This window comes from Sebastes fasciatus, chromosome 10 (genome assembly GCF_043250625.1).
Source record: "Sebastes fasciatus isolate fSebFas1 chromosome 10, fSebFas1.pri, whole genome shotgun sequence".
In the NCBI taxonomy this organism is placed as follows: domain Eukaryota; kingdom Metazoa; phylum Chordata; class Actinopteri; order Perciformes; family Sebastidae; genus Sebastes; species Sebastes fasciatus.
The window spans coordinates 11,493,089-11,514,762 of NC_133804.1; the positions used below are offsets into that span (position 1 = coordinate 11,493,089).

The 21,674-nt window shown below is 42.4% G+C and overlaps 1 protein-coding gene across 4 annotated transcripts in view; it reads right to left on the reverse strand.

Annotated features, from left to right (window-relative positions):
* gria1a (glutamate receptor, ionotropic, AMPA 1a) overlaps positions 1–21,674 on the reverse strand; it is a 92,546-nt gene that overhangs the window by 40,496 nt on the left and 30,376 nt on the right. For all 4 annotated transcript variants that reach the window (XM_074648083.1, XM_074648082.1, XM_074648086.1 and 1 more), the window contains exons 5-11: positions 17,462–17,515; positions 13,500–13,658; positions 12,766–12,933; positions 11,683–11,787; positions 10,346–10,456; positions 5,126–5,332; positions 3,267–3,712 (exon numbers count right to left, since the gene is read on the reverse strand). In XM_074648083.1, coding sequence (XP_074504184.1) covers positions 3,267–3,712; positions 5,126–5,332; positions 10,346–10,456; positions 11,683–11,787; positions 12,766–12,933; positions 13,500–13,658; positions 17,462–17,515 — 1,250 coding nt within the window. The remainder of the gene's footprint in view (positions 1–3,266; positions 3,713–5,125; positions 5,333–10,345; positions 10,457–11,682; positions 11,788–12,765; positions 12,934–13,499; positions 13,659–17,461; positions 17,516–21,674) is intronic.

The window sequence follows — 21,674 nt, forward strand, 5'->3', positions numbered from 1 at the left end:
GTTGGTTTTCAAGACACCGAGCAGACTCCACCAGGCTGATCGCTACACCGTGCACCGCTGCACACGCTAACCGACTTGTGGTGGCTTTTTTTTTATGCAACCATACTGACTCTTGAACAGTTTTTGTGTCACCTTGGAAGGATATTGTAAGAAGCGGGAGACATTTGACTCAAGTCCTTGGAGGATAGGAGCCCTTAAAGCTACCATGACACTAAGGAAATCTTCTGCTCTACATGACTACTATTTAAAGAGAACATACAAGAGTACCAACTTGTTCCTGTTACCAGGCAAAAAAAACACAACGCAACAATTTAAATTACTAGGCTCAGGCCAAAAGTCTCGTTTCAGTTTTCACAACTGGAGATGAAATGCAATATGTCTTACATCTGGTTAATTTGCAGTCAAACGTGGCATCAGCAGAATGGCTGCAAGTCAAGAAACAATCTGTTTTATCCTCTTAAACAGTCTGTGAAACGTCTTGCATCAGCAGAGCTTGCTTTCCCCCCCAAGCAAAACAAATGCAAATACTGTGCAAATGTGCGTGAACCCATGTGTGGTCAAGCACACACACAGGGACATACACACGAATGCACACTCACAAAAAAAACGAGTGTGTGTTTGTAAGTGCATACAAAGAGAGACCACGGGGAACGGACAATTTGCGGATGCACGGTGACATTCTCTCTCTCTGTGAGGCGTACGAGGAAATCAATAGTTATTGGAGATGCATTTTCTGGCTGTAAGAGAAGAACGCTCAGACAATGGGCTTCATCCTGCACGAAGCACAGCGGAGTCTCCAGGCAGAAAACGGTAAATGTCAGGTGAGGGCCCGTGGGAGTAGGGATCCAGTACCTACATCATGTACTGCTGAGCACCTGCAGCTTTGCAGGCCTGTGAGGTGCAGAGATTTTCTCCCTTTTTGATATTTGTGTAAGGTAAGAGCAATGCGAAAATACATTTTGGAAATGTCACAAGATGGAAGGCGAGATAAAAATGGGCTGTTACATGCATTGCTGTAATTTCTTTAACCTTCAGCCGCTCAACCGGGGGAGGTTGACTGAACGCTGCTGCTATTTCTCAGTAACAATTCTCTAAAACAAATAATCACATTCAGAGCGGGGAGCCTCGCAACGCAACACGTCTCCGGTTGTCGGTCACTGATCAGCTTAGAAGATGCAGCGATTGGTTCACCGAAAATACAAGAAAACATGGTTTCTAACCTACCTCTAATGGTATCTATCTAGCCACGCAGATAGTTGTGTTGCGTTGTTGTTTTGTTTGCTCAGGCTTCGAGAAATCCATCTCTGAAATATTCGTCAATACAATGAAGGTGAATGAAACTTAATTTGTGGTGCTAACAGTGTTCAAAAATAACAATAAGAAAGTTCAACATTCACATTACTCAGTGTACTAAATACTTTGGATATGTCTCAGATGTTACTGTGAAGAGGAACTACTTTTCAAATTTCTTTATAAGGACTATTTCTTTAGAATAGTTATGAACCTTGAGTGTGTTCTGTTGATTATCCAGAGTAACCACACATTGTTTCTGGAAACAGGCGAGGCTACTGAATTCTTATTAAAGGTGCTAAATTCAAACTTTAGATCATATCTATGACTGAGGGATTGCCTCCACACAGCTCTCAACATGGCGACGGCTGAGCCGGCGGCTAACAGCTAACGATGCTAACAGCACGAACAGTGCATTCCGACTGCGACCGCTCCGTCCTCCACACGGCTTCATACCAAAACTTTACAGATATCCCCATTGACGTTATCTGGTTCCCTATAAGCATTGGGTTTAAATCCAAAATATTGCAAAATAGGCGCTTTCGCTTTTCGTTTTGACACTAAATCCTCCGCCATTATCTGTCAACACTCTCGTACCGTGTGTGTGAAATCTGACTCCTGCTACTCTGTGCTGAGACTCCATACGGAGCAGACGCTTTCACGTTCAATCTAAAATTGTTGCGTCCGTCGTCTGATTATGTATTGATAACACGCTGAGTATCTTACATTTGAACGTGGGCGCTGATACACAAAAATGTATATTTCTATTACAAAAAAAAGCACAACAATGGTAGGGGCGGTGTAATAAATGGTGTATGTCCAAACACCGCGTAACACCGGCAACTCCGACTACCGCGGCAAGCCTAGAGGGAGTGTGACTTCATTCTCTGCTCAGGATGCCATTACTCCACTATCTTCTATCCAGTATTCCACTATCTTTATATAGCAAATCGTTTTTTGCTGCTATATTTATGCTCTGGAATTCAAATTTAGCACCTTTAAAAATCATTTTCAGTCCCGTGAGCACCACAAACTAATTTTATTCACCTCCATTGTGTTGGGCTGGAGGCAGAAACCCTAGATATAGATATCTCAAAGCCTGGGCAAGAATAGCAGATCATCCCAGTCCGCTTACAATTATTCTGCGAAGCAACAGCCTCGGCCTCTCCATCCTCACAGTATAGTTACCACAGTACAGATGTATTATGCATACGCGCACCACCACACTGCACGTATACATAATGTATGTAGTTTAATGTTTAAAGAGACAAGAAGCTCTGTGTCTATCCATGACCTAACCTGTCTCAGCTGGTTCAGAGCTAACGGTGATAATACTGACATTATCCTCTCTTCTCCTCCTGCTAGTCCCTCTGGAAAGCTCAGAAAGTCGACCTCAGAGTCTCTAATTTCAGACACTTAATGAGATTTTTAATTGGTGACCTTTTGAGAATGGTTTCATACCACAGCTCCATGAGAGCACTTGAGGGGAAGCCAACACATACCACTCAATACTCACACCAGGAGCCTTCGTAATAGTCTCTAAAGGGTCTAATATGTACTTTTACCCACAGATTGAGTGATCGATACACAGGCCGACAGACTGAAGGGAGCTACCAACAGGTTTTTCTAGTGCTAGAAGTTCATGGCATGTTTATACCACCACGGAAAGTATCTGGAAACAGGAGAAGGAAAACACAACACTGCAACATGACCACATCATAAACTCCCTATGCTGCTCTTCATCAAACTTTTATTGTCGCTCTGTATGACAAGTGACAAAGGCAAGGAACAAAATCTCAATAAACAAAGCCCAACTGAGTTGAACAAGAAAGCAACACAGCATGTTGAAGCGTTGGTGTGGCAGACAGAAATATATTGTACGTAGGTGGCGCTTAGTGTCTCTTTGTGTACCAACAAACAAAAGCAGAGACTCAAAGCACACTGTGGATACACTACATCAAAACTTGTGGCCTTACCGTGGTGAGATATCGCAGCCCTGCTGCATGAAGGCCCCCAGCGAGAACCAAAGGGAATTGAAAATGCCGAACTCGTTGGTCTGCTCGGGGCTCTGCTGGTTGGTGTTTTGTTGCGTCTGTGCCTGGCCCTGCTGCACCCCGTTGGAGGCTGATGTTTGGGTGGGAGTCTGCGGCTCAGCTCCCTCCTCGTAGTCCTCGGCGTGCCACTCATACGGGCTGAATCGACTGACGAGGAACAGGACGACGCTGACGCCAATGTAGGCGAACACGATGCACATCCAGATCTCGTAAGCCAGCGGGTCCAGGAAGGAAAACACGCCAGGTTTGGATTTGGTGGGTTTCTTTATCATGATGGAGATACCCAGGGACATGAAGGGCTTGGAGAAGTCGATCACTTCTTCGCGGACCAGGGTGATGGTCAGAGGAGCCACAGCCACATCTGCTTTCTGAGGGAGGGACACAGAGACAGACAGGCATGTAAACAGAAGTACACAGTGGCATTAATCTGTCTCTTATGCATACAATGTGTTTGTCAATGAGAAAAGTACTTTATCAAAACACCTATTACACAAAATCTAAGTAAAGCCACTGTCCTATGGCAATGTCAGCAATATCATTCATTCAGTGGGACTTAGCTATATTTGGGTTTTGTGCCAATTACCAAAAATCATTGGGGGTTTGACAAAGTTGGAGATTTTCTGTCTTTACATACTGCAAATACATCAAGGCAGACTGCTAAAATAAAGTTAAAATAACTTGAATTGATTGGTTTTGCATCCAGTTCGACTGTTATCAGCTCATTAAATGTGAGTTATCAGTCGTTAAAAGCCTCATACATGTGGGTCAGTAGGGGCCTGCTACACCTACGCCTACACCTACGTTGTAAAATGAAAGGGAAAGCAACATGTTCTAACACAGTTGTTCTCAACCTGGGGTCTTGGGACCCCCAGGGGTCTTTGAGGGAGTCCCAGGTGGTCCACAGACAAATAGGGAATAGTTTATCTTCACTATTTAATTCAGTGAGTCAGTGTCTATTCTGATCTTAGGTTTCACTTCCTCCACAGTTATCGCCTCAGCTGTAGTTGACAACTACAGAATTCTGGTCTTAATCATAACAGTCAACATCTTTTTCGATGGAGGTCCCAGAAGCAAAAGTTATCAAATGGGGGTTTGTGACCTAATGTGTATCAATTTAGGGGTCCTTGACACGAAAAAGGTGGAGAACCACTGTTCTACTACGTCAAACTGAATGAAACGTTACATTTTGAAATCAAACAAAACAGCTTCTTTGGGTTTAGGCAACAAAACTACAACTTCTTTAGGTTTAGGCAACAAAAACACTTTGTTGAGTTTAGGTAAAAACATTGTGTTTTGGCTTAAAATAACTAGGTTTGAAAAGTGAAGTGAACACAAAGACACCACGGCAAATACACGTTGTTGGTTTCACACGGGATGCAAACCCAGCTATCCTGGGTGAAAACCCTCTTGTGTCCCATCCATCACCCTCTACCTTCACCCCATATGGGTATCGACCCAATATATGCTACAGCGCCTGACTTCTTTTACTCCTGTCATGACTACTACGGTCGCTAGAGGTCGCTGTTTTCTTCTGTTATTCCTTCTTTCGGTGAACGCCCATGTGAATAGATGATAAAACCTACTGGTGGGCCCTACTGATCCACATCTATGAGCCTTATAACCACTGATAACGCCCATTTGATGACCTGATAACAGTCTAACCAGCTGGATTTTTGCATGTTAAGGCTAAACAGCATTCACATCAGACTTTTAGTAACTTATGTCAATTTTCCAGCTTTAAATGGAGAATAATAATTCAACACAAAACTCTGTCCACTCACCCCATACACCAATTCTCCCACCATGCCGTTCCACATCTTGGTTTCCGGATCCCTGGCTCCATATTTGCCGTCTGAAACCACCTTCAGTTTGTACTGGTAGCCCACGTGTTTGGCTATCTCTGCAGCCAGCTCGACTATGTAGCCCTCGTACTTGTCGTTTCCTACAAGCCCCTCGTGGTTCTTCTTCAGCATCACATACGGAGACTCCTGTTGGATGTAAGGGGCGACCATACAATCATCAATTTAAAGTCAATTACACTCGCTGTCAGAAATAACATACAGGAAATCACTGAACAGTTATTGAAATAATTATGAATTTCGCTGACGTGGAAACAAAATGTACACTGATATGCATCATTTCTTGACACAAGCTCTTGTGACTTGCATACCTTTTACAGCGGGATAATTTGTTAAGCTAATTAAGTCGGAGACGACAGCGTTATGGATGATAATAAAGCTTTAGCATGTAGTTAAGTTTTATATTACTATTTAAAAATTTGGGAAGGGATGTTATGGATGCGTTTTATGCTTCAGTGCATCACTTATCTTTTTACCCCTTTGCTCATAGCTGAGGCTTTGGAGAGAAAAAAAATCTTGCTGTGAACGAATGAAAAGATAATTATATGAAATTATAAGGTATTATTGTGGCTTTGTTCCTTAAAGGTACGGTGTATAATTCAAACACAAAAGGTGCCTAAGTATGATCATTAGGACAGCATTGCCACGTCGAAAGGAGGGTTGATAACATGAAGCAGGTGATGAGGAAGAGGAGGAATTGGGACAGGGTTATTGAAGCTGAGAAGACAACGGATCTGAGAGCGAGAAGTATCTGTGTGTGTGACAGTGAAGCAGGCATTGCTGACCTCTGCTCCGGGGCCAGGCTGTTCTTCTTGTTATATTGTTCCGACATCTGTACATCTCACACTGATTGGGTGTCCTGAGAACAGCTGACGTGACACCTGGGGCCCCACTTAACCTCAAGAAAAATGTATTTCACATAGAATTCCAGTCTGAACTGTCCAGCAGCACTTGGAGGGGCCTCAATTCCCACAAGTTGTTATGTGTGCCTGCTTCCGGCTAAGGCTGAGCTGAGCGGAGCAAATCCTGCCATCATATTTCATCGGGGTCTAGAGATGTGGGGGTGGTGGTGGTGGGGGGGGAGTGTTCCTCTGTGTGTTACAGTTATCTGGGTTCTCCTGCTCTTTATGGTTGAGGTGAAGGTAATCATTGTTACACATGGAAACCCCGAGGCCCAGTGGCAGAGAAACGGCACCCCAGGGAGATAGTGGTGAGAAAGGTCTGGCGTGCAGCGCTTGGACGGGTAACTCGCAGTCACAGACAAAGACAGATACACACATGCAAGTGTGCACGCGTGCCCTCACACACACACAGACACACTCACGCTCGACACATGACATGGCATACAGAAGTTCCTCCAGGACTCGGTCTCATTGACCTCGAACAGTTCCACTGAGATCCGCCGTCACTCAACCGCGTTCAATATAATACAGACACACACACAAGAAGACGTTTTAAATGCATATTATGTCTACAAATGCAAACACAACATAAAACATGCATGGGAATGAGTATGTTTGATTAGTTTTGCTGTTGGTAAAATAGTAAAAATCAACCTATTTTATTCCTCGGAGACCAATTTAAACAGACCTCGAGGGAATTTTGAAATTTACATAATTTGCTCTTGCATGCTACCATTTCTTGCTGAAAGCCTGTTATTATAACCGTATTTATTTTAATAGCTGCACGCAGCGAGTATGCCATGAATAACCAGCTCCTAGCATGCTAACATTAAATCTTAAAATCCCATTCATGGCCTCTCTGGCCGCTCTGCTTCACTCCTCCAGATCTCCAGTTAACCCCCGGCCTGGTCTGTGTGCACTGCACATGCTGGGACAGTAGGCATTGTGGGAAAGCACAAAGTGATACCTTCACATTGGCAAAACAACTCACTCCCTCAAGCAACGAATCAGCAAGCACAAAAGTTATACGGTGTAAAAACTCCACTGCTGCCCCGCAGCCCAATGACTGTTCACACCTTATCTTTCTCTTAGGTTCCGAGACAGAGAACCAATTTATCTTCCTAGAAAAGGGGACACTGATAGCAGATTATGTCAGGGAGACTTATTTTAGGTCTGTTCTCTCAGGAGTCTGCAACCTCCGGGTTTAAATGAGGATGTTCATGGATTTTAAATTAGATGCCAATATACTACATGCTAAGTTTTGCATAGTATACCCGATGCTCTACAATGTAGAGCATCGGGTATACTATGCAAATGTAGAGTTTACATTAGCTCCCAATCTTTTGTTTTGTCTAATGTTCCTCCACAGTTCTGTGAAGTACCGCTTCATCAACACCACCTGTCGTTTTCCAAATTACTTGAATTGATTTTAAAGTGGATGCTATTGTTAGAATTAAATGTTCACACAATTGAGGTGTCAATGTTAAGTTTAGTTTGCAAACGTATTACTACCACTTGAGGCAGAAGCTATTTCAACCATTCATTCATTACTTAAATGCATCTCTTTAAACCGTTTATCCATTACTATTAGTTCAATATTTCAACCATTCATCCACTACATTTACTTATTAATTATTGAACTGTTTCATTGGTTCATTCGTTTTAGCTACCTATTTTAACCATTTAGAAATTAATCTTAGCTAACTGTTTCAACCTCACTGCTTGTTGGCTAGTTTTTACACAATTGCAACAATATGTGTATCAATATGTGGATATTCTCTTTTAATCAAATCTTAATTTCTATATTTTCTAATTAAAGGGGACCTATTGTGTTTTTGTGTTTTTTCCATTTCCTTTAGTGTGTTATATCGTTTTTTTGTGAATGTAAATGATCTGCAAATTTACAAAGCCCAAAGTGCACACCAAAGGGAGTTTCTCTCCCCCACAGAAACACTGCTCCTGAACTGCCTGAAACGCCTTGCTTAAAGTCCCGTCTTTTCTTCCGTAACATGGTGATGTCAGCAAGTAACACATTTGCATAATACCTGCCTAGCAGCTAGTTTGGCACGCCCTCAAACAAAGCTAGTTAGAGCAGAGCTGGAACGGGGTCCGAAGAGTTTGGTTCACAACAGAGTGGGCCAGCTGACCAATCAGAGAAGACTGGGCTTTTCAGAGGAGGTGCTGCAGCACAGCCGGTATAAGATATATAACGCGTTTTTTGAACATTAAAGCATTTAAACATGTTGTAGTATAAATTCAAAATACAAGTATGCACCTGAAAATGAGCATAATAGGTCCTCTTTAATTGATCTACTCTATGTCTCTCCAAGTTCCTCTTTGGTGAAGTCACATTTTCAAATTACACAGGACGTTTTGCATCAGGACTTATGCATGCTGGCAAAATGGAAAGATTGAGAAAATGTTGTTAGGCTTGGGAGTATTAAACTCTTATTCAAATGATTCATGCAAAATTAGCTAGTTATATTTGCGTAGCATATTTCTAGCCCTTTTTTTATTGAGTTAAATCAGGTATAAACAAAGTGTGTAAGCTATGTAGCTCCTTTATAATTACCTGAATTGATTGTAGTGGACTCTAAATTGCCCGTAGGTGTGAGTGTGAGCGTGAATGGTTGTCTGTCTCTATGTGTCAGCCCTGCGATGGACTGGCGACCTGTCCAGGGTGTACCCTGCCTTCGCCCAATGTCGGCTGGGATCGGCTCCAGCCCCCCCCGCGACCCCTAACGGGATAAGCGGTTGCAGATGGATGGATGGATGGATTGTAATGGCGTTAATGTTTGGGTTTATTTAGATTGAAATGCTCACTACTGCAGCTATTTTAGCACCAATTTGTTGACGCTTAAGCAATTCTTTCCCCCCAAGTGGGAAATACAGTTGAAATACCCCATATCTTAAATACATCAAAGAGGCTGATGTGTTTTCCCCACTTGGGTGCTTGTGTTTACGGTCTGTATGATATGACATGAATGCAGCATTACCAGATGATTCTCATTGGTAATGTCACTATATATTGTTGTGTTCAGCTGCTTCCTGCTGATGCCACAAGGTCCCTGACTGGAAGCTGCCTCTATAACAAGATTGCACAGATTGGAGTGTTTTTCCTCTATTTTTCTACATTGTTTCTCAGCTCCATCAACTCCACCAAGCCTTTATCTAGAGAGCAGTGAGTTTCTCTTCAGGGAGGCGCATAGTTGAAATCCGTTTCCCCATTAACCCTCACAGTGGAGATCAGCTGCACACACATTACCTAAATCTGAAGTCTGCTGCAGAATTCCAAAAATCTGCTAGCGTGTGTTTTTTTTTTTTTTTTTTTCACATTTCATCCATAACAATCCAACAAAATAACATGGAGGCAGTGATTTGCCGAGATAAAAGACATTTCCACTTGAAAAGAAAAAGTACAAAAAGAACCAGCGCAGGGCTCCAGGCATCCACAGACATGGAGTGTTCTCTGATATTAAATTTTCAACATGATGCAGACACTGAGGACATCCTGTTCCCTGCAAAGATATTCTACGATCTTTATTATCCTCTACTGTATATGGGCCAGGTATTGCCAGCTATTTCCCTTTCTTTTGAGGAAAATGTCAAGATAACCTAGCTGGCACGAGAGCTGGTCAGATTGAACCTTTGCTGCCCTATTCTCAAATCCAACCTCATTCCCAGACCACGGCAGCTCCATCTCTGTAATGTCAGGACACTGGACACAACCTGACACAACCACGTGTTGAACAGCCTGATGGTGAAAGCTGAGCCAAATAAAATAATATCAATAACATGGGATGACAAAGAAATGACACAAATGACACTCAGAAAGTGAGTGTTCTCCAGTGCTATTTATTGCTGTATGCTAACTATAATGATGAATGCACACTTTGTGTCTGTCAAACGTGAGGTTGTGTTGTCCTTGTACTGTCTTGTAATGGAACTCTGCGAGTCAGTAAGCCTGTGTCCTCAAGATAAAAGTCTGTACTTGCCAAATGAAGTGATTGTGATTGTGATTCTGAGCAGGCTCGAGTCAGACAGAGAGAAGTTAGCAGAATAGAGTTGGTAAGGGAATGGGGGGGAAGAGATACAATCACAGATGTCTGCTGAATTCTTTCAGGGGCCTGAACTTTTAGGAACTCTATCATAAAAGAAAATGAAAAATGTTACCCTGCTTTTCTACGTCTCAGTCCCCCCCCCCCCCCTTGAAATCCCTCAACCTCTCTATTTTACTCACCAAGATCGTGGTGACTATGTATGTTCTGTTCTGCAGGCCGTAGGTTTCATTGCTGAGTCTCACGAAGCTGGCGGTCGTCACATACTTTTCATCTTCATTCCAGTAGCCAACCTAAGACAAGGAGAATGTGAAAATGTCAAAAATGCGAAAACATTTTGGACTTAAGGGAACAATGTGTGGGATCTGGCGGTATCTAGCGATAAGGTTGCAGATTATTTTCCCGTGTGCCAAGCGTGTAGGATTGCTACGGTGGACGACGTGAAAAAGCGAATGGCCCTCTCTAGAGCCAGTTGTTGTTGAGAGTAAAGTGCGTAGAGTGTGTGTGTATGTGGGAAGTGAGTAGTGAAGCGAGAGAGAGAGAGAGCGGCAGCAACGGGAGCGAGTAACGGTATCGACTCCGGCCCAAGCAGTAAAAGTTAACGGTGTTTGGTTTGTCCGTTCTGGACTACTGTACAAACATGGTGGTGCAACATGGAGGACTCCATGGAGAGGGAACCCACTCCCTATGTAGATATAGACGGCTCATTCTGAAGTAACAAAAACACAACGATTCTTATTTTCAGGTGATTATACACTAAAGAAAACATACTTATTAATATTATATTCAATTTCTGCAAATAGATCCCCCTAATTGTTACACACTGGTCCTTTAAGTGAAACATCGAATTGAAAATTATTCACTTTTACTCCTAGTCAAATACTTAAGAGTAAAAGCTATTTAAGTTCTTAAGACATTTAAAATATAATAATACGTTAAATGAAGCAATACCGTACTGTATGTATAATTCAGAATAGGGTAGTTTTAGTCACTATTTGCATTTGATTTTTAATATTTCATAGCATGTTGATGTTTGACAACTAACAACACAAATACACTTTCCATGCAACCTCACTTTTTTGTCAATTTGTCAATCTGCTACTAAATTGTTATTAATAAAGGATTTCTCTGATGTAACTTGTCCACCAGCAGCAGCATTTTTACAGTTTGATTTCTTTCAAAGTCAGACAATTTCCTATTATTTCATCCCTACTTATATATTGACACGTGGCCAAAAGAATTCACGTACGATATAAACGTGAAGATCTATAGAAGATTTGGGGGAAAAAAATAATAATGCTATCAGTCTTTGTTTATTGTGCGTTTTGTCTCTTTTTTGGCAAATGTATTACACTCAAAATATGAGTGGAGGGAGGTCTGTAACCATTTTTATATATGCATATATATTAAGTTTACTGTTATAGTGCACTGATATCATCTTGGACAATAAAGTGTGTTGTTACAGGGTCCTTGAGCAAGAATAAATATGTTAAATGGGGTCGTCAGGCTGCAGACTTACCTTCTTTGGTCCAGACGGGGCCAGCTCCATGACACTAACAGTGTAGTTAGTTCTGCGGCCTTTCTCATTGAACTGAATGTGACCAGTCAATCCATCTATACGGACCTGTAATGGAGTCACACATATTGAATAAGTAATTCACAGACTCCGACTTGCCCGGCAGATGGGTAAATAATGGCTGCCGTGAAGCGTGATATTCATACACTCCATTTTCTCCACGTCTGCGCTGGCGGCAAAGCGTTCGCATGTCACGCTTACACGCGATGCATGTTAAGCATAGCCTGCATGTGTTTGTATAGTATTCATTCGTGAAAGTCCACGGTGCCTGGTCCCTGTGGAAGTGAATGACAGACGGAGTGCGTGTCTGTGTACAGTGCAGTGTGTTTGTCTTGGCTGTGTGATGGAGTTAATTGAGCGAACGCGGCTTCAATCTCCAGTCCGTGCACAGGCAGATGGCTAGATTGACACCGAGCAGGCCTCTGCACAGTCACTCTGCAGACAGAGCCTCGGGCTGCACACACACACACACACACACACAAACACACACACGCACATGCAATTACATGTTTGCCCTCACAAACATTATTATACCCCCATACTCAATGGTGTTCCAGAGCACATAAATAACATATTTCATTGTGTCTTTAAATGGCAAACTGCATTTTTGCAAAATGTAATTTTAAATATAATAAAATTATTGTCCTTGTTCCTCAATGCTATCACATGCATGAGTGTCTCCATGAGAAAACGTGAAGTCTCAAAGGCCAGCCCAACATTTTTATTTCCATGCCAAATATTACATTTCTAAACTCAATTGCTGATGTCATATTTCATGATGATCACGCCCGAGTGTTATTGCCGGCAGGTTTTGTTTACTAGCCGTGATGTCACATTTGATACTGGAGAGCTCCCCTACGACTTAATGTGAACTTTACACGACAGAATGAGACCTAATTTGTTCAGCCAGCCCCAACTCAGGAGCCGTTAGCCAATGTGCCACTCAAGGATTTGCACGAGTGTGTGCGTGTGGGTCTACAGTATGTATGGGCACACATTAGCATGTTCCTATTTATGTGCACAGACCTGCTGCAAGGCTCTCTGGATGTCTATGCCCTGTCCCCAGGGAGCTGGTGGGTTGGCGAGACACTCTCCGGCGTTGCCCCTGCGAGAGATGTCTATCCTCTGCCTCCTTAAATTCTGGAAGGCTGTGGACATGACTTTCACCCCGTCATAGGTCAGAGCGCCTGTGTACTGTAAAGAGAGAGCAGACAATTCAAACTGAAGCAAACACAGTGGTAAAAAACAATAAAGGTCTTGGCTGAGGAAAGGAAAAAAGTCTCCACTAGCTTTGCGTTTATACCCAAGGACTATTACTTAAATTTGCAGTTTATTTCTTGGCCCTGTTAAAACACAGACTTTTGGATTTGGAATCAATCCACTATCCCAGCTGTTAAGGTTAAAAATCAATAATCCTTTAATAATAATAACAGAATTCCCAGATCTGAATCATCTAACTAACACAGATAGGATCAAGGATTATCTGTCCAGCAAATTTAATAGAAACCCTTTCATAGCTTTTTTGCAATATGCTGCTGACAGTCAGAAACAAACTAACTAACTGACAGGGGAAATAACAACCTTCTTGGCCGAGGTAACCATAACCTCACACAGAAAATCTGATCACAACCAGACCATCATGATTTAGTTTACTGTAAACGTGACATCTTAGCATATCCTGCGCTGCCTTACGACTTTCTGTATTAACGCATCAAAGACGGAAGAAAAGGAGGAGGGATCAGAGAGCAAAGCAGTCGTACCTTGAGTCCACTCTTGGGCACTTTGGAGTCTTTGTTGTCAAACTCCAGCCACTGCTGGACGACGCGACTGACGACGGGCTCGGAGTTGTTGACGAGCTGGAAGCCGGTGATGTTCGCCCCGCCTTTCCTCAGATCTGTCAGGTCGATGTCCAGGAAACCCTGAGACAGGAAGTGGACAGGAAGAAAGGTGAACTGAGGCATACAGGTAGGAAAAGAGATATACTCTACGATGTACTGTATATAGAAAGAAAAATTAGCAGAGTCCTCGGATGAATTTACTGGCAGTGGACGGTCTCTGAGTTTGTGACAGACATGTTTTATTTTCTTTCTTTTTATTTAATCCTCTTGTGACACCTCAGATTCAACCCCCCTGGGGGGTCCCAACGCCCAGGTTGTGAACCACAGGAGGATAGGAATCACAAGATAGAACATCAGGAAAAGATTTATTTATGCTGCTTCATTTTGCAGACATTCCTTTGACATAGGGATGCACGATATAAATTATATCGGGCCCGATAAAGAGAAATTTATATTATTATGTATTAATCCAATAATTAAATTATAGCAGATAACTTATCGGCTGATAACACAAAGCCAAATTGCTTTGTTTGACTTCAAAAGTGCAGCATCCACACACTCAGATACAGCAGGTTGCGGTAGGCACCTTTAAAGTTGGTTTGCGATCCACCAATAAACATAGAAGAAGAAGAAGAAGAAGAAGAAGAAGCGCAGCACGCTGACTAGAGAGCAAAACATGTCGTCGCCGCTGTGGATGTTTTTCACAGTTTCAAAGGAAGACAACACGATTGCGATTTGCAGTACAAGTTTTTAAAAAATAGTGATGTCAGTTAGATTTGGTCAAGTCAGAGATATGGAATATTAAATCAACCAACTTTGCTCACTATATCTCAGCCTTTCTTGCCCTCAGGTGTGCAAAAACTACAGGTTATGAACGTATTTTTAAAATACAGAAATGTGTAATTATCGGTTATATGAGAAGCAGGTAATCATCGGTTATCGGTATCGTCTGAAAAAAAATCCATATCGTGCATCCCTACTTTGGCATTTGCTTTTATTTGTTGCGAATTGACGGATGATTTTCACTCTAAAGATTATTCAAATAAAACAAAAAAAGTTGAATTGAAAACTTGAATTGGTCAAATGTGCAATCCTCCGGTGATGCTTCATTTCACAAGCCTAAAAGGTTGAGAACCAGTGGTCTAGTGTGCACCCGGCATTAGAGGGTAATTCTGCAGAGTGCACTACTTTGTAGCTGCTGTTTTTAACCCTACCATCAAAAGTGCAAGGGTTAATAGCATAATGAAAATGACAAATCCTTCCTTTTTTTACTTAGAGAGGTTATCCCATTGACATACTTCATCCCCGTCTTTCCTGAGGGGGCAAGAGAAGTGAGAAAGAAAATAGAAAAACCTCATTTCATGTCTGTGTTCAGTCCGGAGCTAATCTCTGATAGACTGAGTCCTCACAGGCTACTGCTAACAATGGCAGGATCAAAACCTCATAGGCTACTAACAATGCAACGGATGCCTCGGGCAGAGCGGAATGAAGAGAGAGAAGCGATTTACTGTAATGGTATCTCCTACATGTATTTTCTTTCCCCTGACTATTATGTGGAAAAGGCTGCTTTTTCAGAGCGGGAGAGAGGCGGAGAGGCAGATTCGGTCTCTCAGCAGGCTGCCTGTCAGCGCGGGAGAAGAAGAGGCAGACGAGTGGGAATGGGTGGGAGTGGAGACGGAGCAGGAGAGGGGAGAGAAGATTTGTCTGTGATTTGTCTAAGATTTAAGAGCAAAGTTTTGACTGATGAAAAGAAAAGGCGTCTCTCTGGTGTCTCCTGCTCACCAGGCGTCTGCCTGACAACACGTAACTCTCTATCCGTTCTCTTTCTTCTCTGCTCTGATGTTATTTGTTTTCATGTCATTTGAAGCTACGGCTCTCTCTTGGCCATGCGTCTATCTCAAACTCGGGCTTGTTTACTTTCTCAGATCTTCACAGCCGTACAGTAAAAGACAAAAGAAGTGGTGTGCTGTTAAAGATGGGGTAGGCAAATATGATTAAAAAAAAAGTTGTTTTTATAAAGCGGTAGTGGTAGCGCAGTAGTAGTGCATGAGACAGGTAATCTGAAAAAACAGAATGTAACTCTGTGTCCTCCGGTGCTCCTAATGGCATCTGCAAGATTTCACAGGCTGGAGGAAAACAACCAATGAGAGCCGAGCTGAGCCTGCTGTCTTTGAGCAGCTGTCAATCACTTGCCAACTCCGATCAAACGGTCAAACTAGGCAGCGCTGATCAAATATGAATCAATATTCTGTTACTGTAACGCCTATTTCTCGCATAAAATGTTCTCAGAAACATCTTGTAGTGTACTGTTTAGCTGTAAAATGAGAAAAAAGTTTGTGAACCGGCCGCCATGTTGTGATCAGTTGAGGAAATATTAAGCACCGCCCACCAGCCGGAGCAAACTTTCTAATTTTACAGCTAAACAGTACACTACAAGATGATTCTGTCAACATTTTACGCGAGAAATAGGCATTACAGTAACATAATATTGATTCATATTTGCTCAGCGCTGCCTAGTTTGACCGTTTGATCGGAGTTTGCGAGTGATTGACAGCTGCCTCCGTTGAATGAACAGCCAATAGGAACGCCCTCTCTCTTAAATGACGTGTGATTGGCCAAAGTCTTCCGTCACAATCTAGATTTTCTAAAGCCTGAAAACAGAGCCATGAGGAGGTGCAGAAGTCTAGTTTTCTCTTAGAACAATTGAATTACAATATGCTGAAAGGTTATTATAGAATTTTTGCCCAATGATGCCAAAAATATTCTGCCTACTGCCACTTTAACTAGCATTTAGTGGTGGGTACAAAATGATGGCTAGCTAAAGCTTCAGGAGACAAAAACAAGCAAAGAGGAGCAGTAGTGTTCAGCAGTAGTGTCCCTTCCTCCCACCACCACCTCCCTAATGTGTGTGTTTCCAGGTGTCCATATTTCTCAGCTGAGCAGACAGACTAGTGTCTTTTTTCTGCTCCATGCACGAGCTAATGCAGTGCAGTGAGCTGAAGAGGTTACTATAGAAACTAGCCTTTGCTAGCACAGGACATGGAGGGGGGTGTTTCTGACATATTGTATCCATATTTTAACCACTCAAACTTTCTTTTCTCTCTATCGTCTCAGCTGCAGACGGACACACAAGTGAAGTAAGAAAATTCTGAAAAGGTGCAAGGACACAGAAAAAGTATTTTTTTTTGCACAGACCTTTTAATGGGCCCATTATAAATGACTGTCGCCACTTTGCGTATCAGCTGTTATTACCGTCCGAGCCTTATCAGTCAAAATTAAATCTGGCAATGCGGCCAGACAAGAGATTGAGCCAATCTAAAAGCCAAAGAAATTGTTCGAGCCAGCCGCTGCATATTAATGCTGTTATTACTACGCCTTCGGTTGATGTCGATTTTCTCTTCATTTGGTTGCGTTTAGTGAGTCTGAACGGGGCTGAAGGGGTCTACGCACCATTTGCACTGAGCAAATGGCAGCACACAAAGAGAGCTAATGGATATAAGCTTGCATACATTCGCCGCCTGACCTTTTTCTGCCCGTCTGCATAGATTTCTGCCTGTCACACGTTTCCCGCTCGTGCTTTACTGTGAGTCTACTACTGTGCTGCCGTTATGTCTGCAGGTTTGACGGCCCAGTGAAAGAATATATGAAGTAGCTGAAGAGGAAAATGGGATGAGAGACCATAAAAAAACAGATAGTTTTAGGCTAAATCATTCAGCACATGCAAGTCTATTAAACTGGCAATAAAGCACCGAAAGCCTGGAATCCTGCTAAAAGACACATTTAATAGCAATGCAAATTCATTCATTGAGGCATAAAAGTATTTGGAAATGTTTCAAAGAAATCTAAATAGATAAAAATGCAGCGATATAATGCTGATTTCTTACCAGGTTGGCCAGGATGTAGTGGTAGCTCTTTGCATTCTTGCCTTGTTCAACAATCTGAAAGACAAGGTCAGAGGAGATACAGAGAATAAAATGTCTGTGTGAAAAACAAGACGGTTGGTGTGTGCGTGTGTGTGTGTGTGTGTGCAGCTGAGAGAGAGGTTTTGACAGTGTCTCAGCAGTAGACCTGGTAGAGTGCAGAGTAGCTGACCTTGTGCAGGACAGAAAGTAGATTCACAATACATCAGAGAAAAGGGACTAAACACTTAACACTGGGTATAGTTAAAGGTGAGTAACTTAACAAAGATCAGCTTTAATACCTGAGTAAAAAGTCAACATATCAACAGACTCCTCCTATACAGCGCTGCTACTCCTATAATAAAAGTCATCAAAGTAGCTTTAGCAAAATGACAGCTCTGCAGTCAGTTAGAAACAACTATGAATAAAAAATGCCCTCTCCTCTCCCATCTCCTTTCCTCTACCCTTTCGATTCCTCCTCTCCTCTCTCTTTTCCTCCTCTCCTATCTCCTTTCTTTTACTATTTTAATACCTACTCTCCTTTCTTCTTTTGATTCTTCCTTTCCTCTCCTCTCTTAATTCCTCCTCTTCTCTCTTCCCTCCAATCTCATTTCCTCTCTTCTCTCTTGTTTCCTCCTCTCCCATCTTGTTTCCTCTCCTCTCCTCTCCTCTTTTGATTCCTCTTCTCCTCTTGTTTCCTCCTTTCCTCTCCTCTTTTGATTCTTCCTCTCCTCTCTTAATTCCTCCTCTTCTCTCTTCCCTTCGCTCTCATTTCCTCTTTCCTCTCTCTTTTCCTGCTGTCCTCTCCCATCTCATTTCCTCTCCTCTCTTGTTTCCTCCTCTCCTCTCCCATCTTTTTTCCTCTACTCTTTCAGTTCCTTCTCTCCTCTCTTCTCTTAATTCATCCTCTCCTCCCTTCCCTTCACTCTTGTTTTCTCTCCTCTATGCTTTCCTCCTCTCCTCCCATCTCCTCTTTTGTTTCCAAAAGTTCTCTCCCATCTCATTTCATTTCCTCTCCTCTCCTCTCCTCTCCTCTCCTCTCCTCTCCTCTCCTCTCCTCTCCTCTCCTCTCCTCTCCTCTGTACTGCAGGGCTGTTTCTTACAACATTTTTGCCTTTGACACCCACTCCCACGAAAACAGATAAACCCACCACCAATTCTAGTCAAATGTTAAAGAAAAGAAACTGAATTAATGAATTCACTTAAACATTATAATTCTGTGTAACCACACATAAAGGCAAATCACGCCCTTAAAAGAGAAAATAAGTAATACAGTTAACTTAAAAGACGTAGAAAATGAATGAATAAATAAATGAATATTCAACTCTTTAATGAAAGTAAACTGCACATAACATATCGCACTTCAGATCCTCTAAGCTTTTACGTGTTGTAAAACCAACCAATTTGTGAAATAATACTGTATACTGTACTATGTTTGCTTCCCTCCTCCTCTTCATCTGTTTCAATAGTGCTCCCCTGAGAGCTCTGATTTGATCTTTGATCTAATATTTAAATAACGTACAATATTCTAGTTTCCTGGAACTCCGCCGTCGTCTAACAATAACATCATCAAATAATGAAGTCTGTCAGTGCAGAACTGTGCACAACAAGTCCCCTCGCCTACATCTCTCCCCTGCCTGCGCCGCTGTCATTCTCTAACTGCAGGCGTCGCAGGTCAGCCGAGCACCAAGGGGTCGGGGCGGTTTGAACATCACAGTGAGGAGTGTGTAGCGTAGCGCCAGAACTGGTTTATTTATAAGTGAAATAGGCACATTTGACAGACGTCTGAATGTAGATGTGTAGAGATAAAAAAAAAAAAATCCCCCGTCTCTGCTGGTGGCACTCATGGCAACTGTCTAGTTCACCTAAATAAAGAGCCTGCTGTACTGTACAACAAACGCTGGTGTGTATATATATGTGTCATCAGAGCATACTGGGCAGTCACATAAGATAAGCCTGAGTGGGCAGCACTTATTCAAAGCCATGCACCATCCAATTAATAGCCTCAGGACAGCGGATAAGAGGCTCGCTCCACTGTCTCTGTTCAGCCACCATGCATGACCTCACGCATTTTTCACTCCTCTCTCCCTCTCTGTGAGCGCTTTCCCTCGCGTATATGCGGGGGAGAGTGTACTCATTTGTTTGTGTGTTATGTGTGTCTAATGATGCTGTAGGTCATGACAGAAGGTGGCATTTGTTATTAATGGTGACCCCAGCACAAGGCGGGCCCCGCGGCCCAGTCCCGGGCGAGGAAAAACCGAAGGGAAGGAGGAGAGAGAGACACACACCAGCGCTGACACCAATACACTCGAAAAACACACATTACTGCCACAGTGGGCCGTCCAAATGGGAATGTTTTGGATGCGTGTAGCTTTTTAATTATGCATGCAGATTTAAGAGTCATTCAGAGTTCATCTCCAAGAGAAACGGGTCACTTCTTTTGTCTCTCTGTTTGGAAAAAAAAAAAAAAACGCACTCTGAAACGTTTTTGAGGTAGCTCTTCTGTCACCATGAATGTTCTCTGAGGTGACTACATCAACATGCAGTTTATGTGAGAACGTCGCCCTCAGGAAACTGTCAGTGACATTATCATAGGAGAATCTGTGTGCTGTATGAGATGAATGAGATGAACATGGGAGAGAGTTTAAAGGGCAAAAGAGGCTGCGTGTGTGTACGAGTGTGCGTTTGCCATTGTTTGGATGCGCAGGCGGGGCAGCGCGGAGGCAGCGAGCAGATGTGGGTGATTGATGGTGGCCGTCTGAATGGAGAACTTCTCAGGCTCAGCTCCTGTAAACTGGTGAGAACTGATGCAATAACCTTAACTGTAGACACCGGGCCATCAATAACAGTCACACAGAGGAGCCACAGCCTACACATATAGATGGGAACCGTGTGTGTGTGTGTGTGTGTGTTACAAACATCATTAAAGTGCATGTCTGTGCGTTTTTTTCTTCTTCTTATAAACAACAATGTACTGAAAAAGAAGAAAAAACCCGATTACAATCTGACTGAAAAGTCATAAATCATACAAGTGACATCAACAAGCAGAACAATACAAATATGACAAATGTGTCACATATTCACCTTTTTCACAGCACAACATTTTTGACGTTTCATAGCAGGAGAAGCACAGGTGAAACACATTTTGTTCACAATGGCTCAGTTCCATTAAGTGTGCCGGTAAGCCATGACAGTGAGCCAGAATGCAAAATACCAGAGCCCTGGAACTAGCGCACTAAATGCTAAATGCACTGGTTATTAATTACACCTTTGATTTTCCTACTATGACATGCCAAAAAAAATGGTCTATAATCACAGTAGCATGTTTACCACTCAACATTTTTAGTGTTGTTTTTAACAATGGGTACTTCCTAATTCCCTATTTCAGACAGAGGTCGATAATTGCAGGCTTCTCCTTTTTATCTAGCGGCCGTCCATCCAACCAGCTGGAAAGACAACTGTCCCTAGCAGAATTTATCAGCTGCAGCTAGCTAATTGAGCTAATAATAGCTAAATGAGTTTGTTGAAAAAGCTGTCTCCGGCTGACATTTTAATGTTTCCAGCTGACTCGTTTTAAACAAGAAGCTTAAGAGGGGTCTTATAAGGGCACTTGATGGCTGCATGCATGATATTGTGCTTAAAGACTGAGGCTAACGCCTCCTTTCCACAGGGTTTTGTTTTGTGTCCGTAAATCTGTGTATGCAGATAACAACGCCTAATGTTCAACGCAAGGAAATGCATTTCTTTATGGACAGAAACATCACCGCAGATATGGGAGAGAAGTTGCTGCAACAGTGTTTTATATCTATGAGTTACCGTCTGTTTTTCGCACATTTCGATGTTTGACGAGTCACATTTATAACGTTACATTTTTTCTGAGTGAAAAGTTTGACGGCATATTTAGCTAACGATGGTAGCATGCTAGCTGTGTAACATAGAGGGCATATAGTGGTTCATAGTGGTCTTTTAACAAAATAGTTCACAAAACTGCTAAATATGCCAGCAAACTTCTCACTAAGAAGAATTGTATGACTAGGACTGTATTACACTCATAAATCAGTTTATTATTTCACCAATTCCACATAACGTGCAGGAAGTTAGAATAACATGCTAACTTCTTGCATGTTATGCTACTGTTATGCACACGTACTCGAGGCAAATTACGTTCTGGGAATACCCCCCCCAAAATAAAACGGAA